A 6,473-nucleotide genomic window follows, 5' to 3' on the forward strand; every position below is an offset into this window, starting at 1 on the left:
CAAATAAATAAAAATATATAATTTTTATTTTTTCAAATTGTTTTTATTGTTTTTTATTATTTTTCTAATTTTTAAACGTATTTATTCATATATTATTTTTTTAATTTGTAAATTTATTTTTGCAGTTATTTTTTTCATTTTTTAAAATTTCTTTTCTCTTTTAAATTTTTTTATATTGTTGCTTTAAAAGCAAAGGAAATCTGCGCACGACATTCCAACTGCACATATAAACGACATTATAAAAAAATTAAATACATTAAAGAAAAAAATAAAAATAAAAAATAATAAAATAAATTTTAAAAATATATATTTTCATCATTTTATTTATTCGTCTTTATATTTCTACTGTTCTGAGCTTTTTCTTTTATGGATTCACTTTTGATTAATATTACCACATTGTTATTTTTATTTAGTTTTGTTTTTATTTCCACTTTTATTTTATTGATCTTCTATTGATGTATTCTTGTCATTTGCCCTCACTGCTCCATCACACCGTCTGTTTCCTCCCCGTCAGTCTGCTCTGGTCTTCTGGCTTAATGAGGGCATCGATGGCGTCCAGCTGTCCGGAGTGGAGCGGGTCGCCGCCGTGGTTCCGTCTCTGTGGACCGACATCCGGGCCATCGTCCAGAACGGGACGGAGGAACATCCGGAGAACAGGTCGGGAACCACGAGAGTTAATCTGGCTGAGAGGAAACGGAGAAGTTAGCTGGAGGACGATCAGAGGCAGGAATGTGATCAGTTCAGAACAAAATGAACGTCTGAAGCTCAGAATGTGTCGCCGGTAGTGATGCACGATGTGAACATCTCTGGCCGACACCGATATCTGATATCAAGACTTCCGATATCGCCAATAACCGATATCACCGATATCGATATTCAATTTTTGTTCACATCGAAAAATGAGTCTCAGTAAGAACTGTGAGAAAAGAAGCCAGATTAGACCACATGGTCGTCTTTAGAATAAAAGTCAGACATGTTTGAACATATTTTAACATATTTAAGTTCAGGACCATTTAAGTAAAAACATCTGTGAAGCAGCAGCGATACCAGACGTAGAGACGAAGGCGCTGATGTTAGACAATCATCAGCTAAATGTGTTCATCAGACCGATACCGATATATCAGAAAAAACACTGATATCGGCCGATACCGATGTGGATGGGTTCCAGAAAAACATGTTTACAGCAAAGAAGATCTCCAGAATGACTCCATCAGCCAGAAACTGTAACATCAACCAGTCAACAGATTTATAACCTGTCCCTGAACGCACCACATTCACCAACTATCATCACTGTTTTACACGTTTCAGTCAGAAGTTTTGATGAAGTCACGACGCTCAGATTATTATTATGTTTTTCGTACAGAATGAGCTGCAAACACTTCGTGTTTTTGGAGAAAAAAGCAATTTTTGATAAAATATCACAATTTTAAGCTCAGATTAAAAAATAATAATAATTCTGTTGATAGAACTGAACGCCTCTCAGTTAAAACCTGATTTATTCTGTTGTACAGGTTCTGGATGATCAGTGTGTCCTCTGGAGAATGACCTAAACAGGTTCTAGGGATCAGGAGGTTATATCAGGATTTATTTCAGGTGGAATAAACGTTTCCTTCTTCTTCTATCTGAGTCCTGATGTCTTTAGAGTCTGTTTCTCCAGACGTTCGGCTTCATTCAGTAAATGTTGGGTTTTTAACTCAGCAGCAGCTTTTAGCTTCAGACTGGACTGTTTCCGGTTTAATTTACATGTAAAACCAACTTTTCCTTCTTCCACCTGCGTCTGTCCTGATTTACTGAACAATCCTGGACATGTCAGTACTTTTCCTCCTCTCTGGCTGTTTCAGGCTCCTGGTGGGCGTCACCGACGTCTCCTCGGCTGACGACGTCTCCTCGCTGCTCTCCTCCACCGGCGTCGACCTGCTCGTCTCCAGGGTCCTGAGCTCCGGCGGCCCGGACGCCGCTGAGCGCGCCCGGTCGGTGGAGCGGCTGTACTCGGACCACAGCCAGCTGAAGCTGGCCTGGAGCTTCGGGGGCCGAGCCGACGGCCACCTGGCGTCGCTGGGCGGAGCGGCGCTGCTGCGGCTCCACCAGCTGCTGCTGCTGACGCTGCCCGGGACGCCGGTGTTCAACTACGGCGACGAGATCGGGCTGACGGACGAGGTGAGGACGCTCTGACCTGCTGCTGCTGCTCACACCTGATTATCGATTATTAACGATCGTCTCCTGATCGATCCACAGGGCACCAAGTTCCCCAGGATGCTGTGGGACTCTGACGAGGAGCTCAACGGAACCCTGCAGGTGAACTCACAGAAAAACCTTTAACCTGAGAAAAGGTTCAGCAGCATAACAGGAACATATAAAAAGACAGTCTCAGCACTACAAGATAAAAGATCTGACCCCAAACTACAGACAGACAGCACTAGTGGAGCCCAGAGAGGAGTTGAGTTTCTGTTGGATCAGATGGAATCAGTTGATCTTTGGTGAACCTTTAATGAGACACAAACATCAGACTTTAAGCTCAGATTTGGTTATTTTTAACCGAATATCTCATAGAATAATACTATAACAAAAATCTGAAAATGAAAAACAGGTTTTTAATTTAAATTAAAAATTAAAAACCTGCTTTTAATTTTCTGATGATGAACGTTGTTGTTTGGGGATTTTTTTTCTTTTAAAGATAAAACACGGCACTGCAAAAGATGGTCGCTTTTAATGGTGCAGTATTATCAGTAGTATTCTGTGTACCGTCTGCAGTACTTTTAGCAGTATTCTGTGTACTGATGGTGTCCTCTGGCTGCAGGAGGAGCGCGCTGAGCGTCTCTCCTGTCGCAGCTTCTTCCAGACGCTCAGCGAGCTGCGGGGTAAAGAGCGCTCGCTGCTGTTCGGCGACTTCGAGCTGCTGCAGAACTCGTCGTCCTCCCTGGCTTACCTCCGGGTCTGGGACCAGAGCGAGCGCTACCTGGCGGCCTTCAACTTCGCGGCGGACGAGTCGGCGGCGCTGCAGCTGAGAGGCGCCTCGCTGCCCCAGCGGGCCGCCGTTGTAGTCAGCACCAACAGCAGCGCCCTGCCGGCCGACAGGAGCCTGGACCTGAGCGAGTTGCGGCTCGGCCCCGGACAGGCCGCGCTCCTCAAGTTTCCCTACAAGGCATAGAAAACACGCCAGTTCAGATTCAGTTTAATCTGCAGCTAGAAAATCTGATCAAAGCCTCGTTCAGACAGAAACACGTCAGAGAGGAGATTTAGCTCAGTGTTCAGAGACAAGACAGTTCAGAACTCCATTAACAATCTGTCTGTTTGTAGGTTCCTTCAGCGTGCCGGTCACTCTCCAAGTCAGAACTACGTCACCCTGACATTAAATATGTTCTTAGCTTTAGTGTGACTTCACCTTCATGAGGATATAGTTATGATGTCTGTCCAGGATAATCCTCAATAAATCAGCCTAGAAACCACAGAGAGAGTTCAGAAACTGCCTTCATGTCTGGTTTCAGGTTTTGTTTAAAAGTTGTTTTTTCAATGTGGTTTAAAAGATCAGTCACATTAAATATATATAGCTAGAGTCAGTCTGAGTTAAACTTCTCCAGAATTTCATCATCTTTCGTCATCAATGTAATTACAAATTAAAAAAAAAAAAAAAACTGTTCAGAACTCCATTGAGAAACCGTCTGTTTTTAGGTTTCCTTTAGAGTCACAGTAATCTGGTGCTAGTTGTTGTTATGTACATGATAAACTGCAGCTAACGGAGAATTCAGCTACTTTTAATGTGACTTCATGTTGAATTTGAGCAGAAAAACAGCAGCCTATTGAAGCTATAATTGTTACTGAGCAGGTGGTGGAAAACAAATCCTGTCTGAACGGTGCTTTACTCTGATTCTCTGGTTCATAAATGTTTGCTGGTGTTTTTGTCGTTCGCGTTTGTATGTGGTAAATATAAATCTTATCATGTGACAATTCACTAAACTTAATTAAACTCTGTGTCATGAATACTGCGAAATCACAAGAAAAATAAAAACTAATGAACATCAAAATGTGAAAATGTGACGTCTTCTTTTCATATAAGTCTGAAATCTTTAGTGATCTTTAGCGTAGAACTACATTATAAAATTATTTTGCAACAGAGTAATCGTGTATAGAAAACAATCCTGGTATCAAATGTAGAAAAAAACAATCCTTTCATTGTCTAGAACTTGTTCTGACCAACCGTATATCACACGTAGACCCAGAGGGAACTTTAAAGTTTTCTCTGGTGAATTATCAGAAAACTGAAGAAGGTTCTTCGGTCAAATGAGATCAAAATAGAGGTTTTTGTCCATCAGACGAGACACCAAATAGTGTATATCATTACAAACACACCATTCCCACTGTGAAGCACAGTGGTGGCAGCATCATGATGTGGGGATCTTCTCAGCAGCAGGTTCTGGAAGGCTGGTAAAGATTTTAAAGTAAAACAAACAAAAAAAAGGCTACCAATGATTGTTTCTAAGACTCTATGTCATAGACATTAAACTGGTACCACTATGAGACATCCCATAATACTGATGCTACCAGCTGCTGGCAGAGGACATGAACAGAACCAGGTCCAGTGTTCAGACTGAGACACCTGAATGGATGTAGAACTGATCTGGTGTCAGATTCTACCAGAACCCAGATGTGTTCTTCCTCCTAAATGTCATGTGTCTATCTGCTGTACTGATGAAGTTCTGAGGCTCAGAAATGATGGAAAAAGTCCATTAAAGTGATCAATCTGGACCCTCCTCTGTGGACTTCAAGGACCTGGAACTCTGGAACATTCACAGTCTGAAGGTAGAACTCTGGTCAGTAGATAAAGGTTCTACAGATACAGAACCAGGTGGATCAAACCTGATGTTCCTGAAGTGACCTCGATGATCTTTCATCCGCCTTCATCGTCTCTGGCCAGAGCAGCTGATTTATTGTAGTTCACAGTTTGTCCTGCAGGAGGCAGAAGATGCTCATAAAAAAAACTCCAAAAAACTTCGGATAGTCTGTGAATCATCTCCACACTGTTGTTATTATCATTATTACATCTATGACCTGCACTGAAGGCAGCACATGAGACCGGTTTATACAGTAAAGCAGCTGTACTTGTGCAGCACAACAAGGCAACACACTGATTTAGACGAGATGTACATGAAGAAGCCTGCAGGGTTCTGATGGTCCAGACCTGCCTGAGGTGTCAATGATCACCGAGCTCCTGTTTGCAGATCAGAAAACTGCAGTTCTACACAACTAGACTGTTTTCTGAGTTATGTTCTGACGGAAACGTATTTTCTGACACGTTATGATTGTTGGTGATGAATCACAAAACCAACACACAGACACACAAGTATGAAGTTACACAGAGGGACCGATCAAAAGACTAAAACAAGACAGAACACTCTCAAAGACACACAAAAAGACACAAAACAACCACATAGACACAAAACAACCACAAAGTTGCACAAAATAAGAAACAAAAAGTATACAACTACAAAAAGACAGAACAATGACAAAGACACACGAAAAGACACAAAATAGCAACAAAGACACAGAACAAGAGACAATTAAACACTACAAAGTTACACAAAACAGCCACAAGGAGACACGAAATGTTTCAGTTCAAACTGAATAAAGTTTATTGACTATAAGAAGTGTTTGATGTAAAATAAAATCAGTTTCTCAAACACGACGTCTTCCTGTCTCTCGTTTATGTCGTCGGTCCAGTTAAAACTCACTCTAACTGAACTGTTGTGTGTCTGTGAATCATCCGTCCTGTGTTTACTTTTCTCTGTGTGAAGCCTCATCATGTGAGGATTCTTTTTTTTTTTTTTTTTTCTATGAATGTGACCACAGATCTCTGGAGTTTTCTTCTGTCTGTCTCTTTTAATTAAGCTCCGGCTCTTAATTCCCTCACCTGATTAGTGAAACTGCATTAAACATCCACACTGGAGCTCAATCAGCCCATCGCCATGACAACAGCATCCCAACAGCATCCCTCTGTCGTCGCCGCCGTCCTCCTCCGTTTAAAGAACAGCATCGATCTGTCACATCACAACCGCTGCTCTTTATGTTCTCCTTCGGGGAGCCGATGAATAAAAGATGTTTTATTGTGGAGGAGTTAAGCGGCGCCGCGTCGTCCTCATGAATAAAAGAAACGCCCTCAGGTGGAAAACAGGTAATCAGACGGGCTCCTGCCTTTCATTCATAATGCAGGACAGTTTTTACATCCATTTTTTACAGGTGATCAGACGCCCGAAGACAAAAGCTGGAACAAAGTCTGTTAGCAGGAGGATCAAAGACAACGCCAGCCTCAATAATTCACAGCAAGAGAAGAAGAAGAAGAGCAAGAAGAAGAAGAGCAAGAAGAAGAAGAAGAAGAAGAAGAAGAAGAAGAAGAAGAAGAAGAAGAAGAAGAAGAAGGTCTGATCTGATAATGAGGAACGTCTGCAAGGAGCAGCAGGAGGAAAGGTTGGAAGTTCAAA

General features: G+C 41.9%; 1 protein-coding gene across 1 annotated transcript in view; it reads left to right on the forward strand.

The window, feature by feature from the left end:
• The window catches only part of LOC103353937 (4F2 cell-surface antigen heavy chain-like), an 11,330-nt gene extending 8,182 nt beyond the window's left edge, over positions 1–3,148 (forward strand). Inside the window, exons 4-7 of the mRNA XM_008277134.1 lie at positions 515–657; positions 1,842–2,157; positions 2,236–2,295; positions 2,798–3,148. Coding sequence (XP_008275356.1) covers positions 515–657; positions 1,842–2,157; positions 2,236–2,295; positions 2,798–3,148 — 870 coding nt within the window. The remainder of the gene's footprint in view (positions 1–514; positions 658–1,841; positions 2,158–2,235; positions 2,296–2,797) is intronic.
• The last annotated feature ends 3,325 nt before the right edge of the window (positions 3,149–6,473 follow it).

Source organism: Stegastes partitus, unplaced genomic scaffold (genome assembly GCF_000690725.1).
Source record: "Stegastes partitus isolate 25-593 unplaced genomic scaffold, Stegastes_partitus-1.0.2 Scaffold89, whole genome shotgun sequence".
NCBI lineage: Eukaryota > Metazoa > Chordata > Actinopteri > Pomacentridae > Stegastes > Stegastes partitus.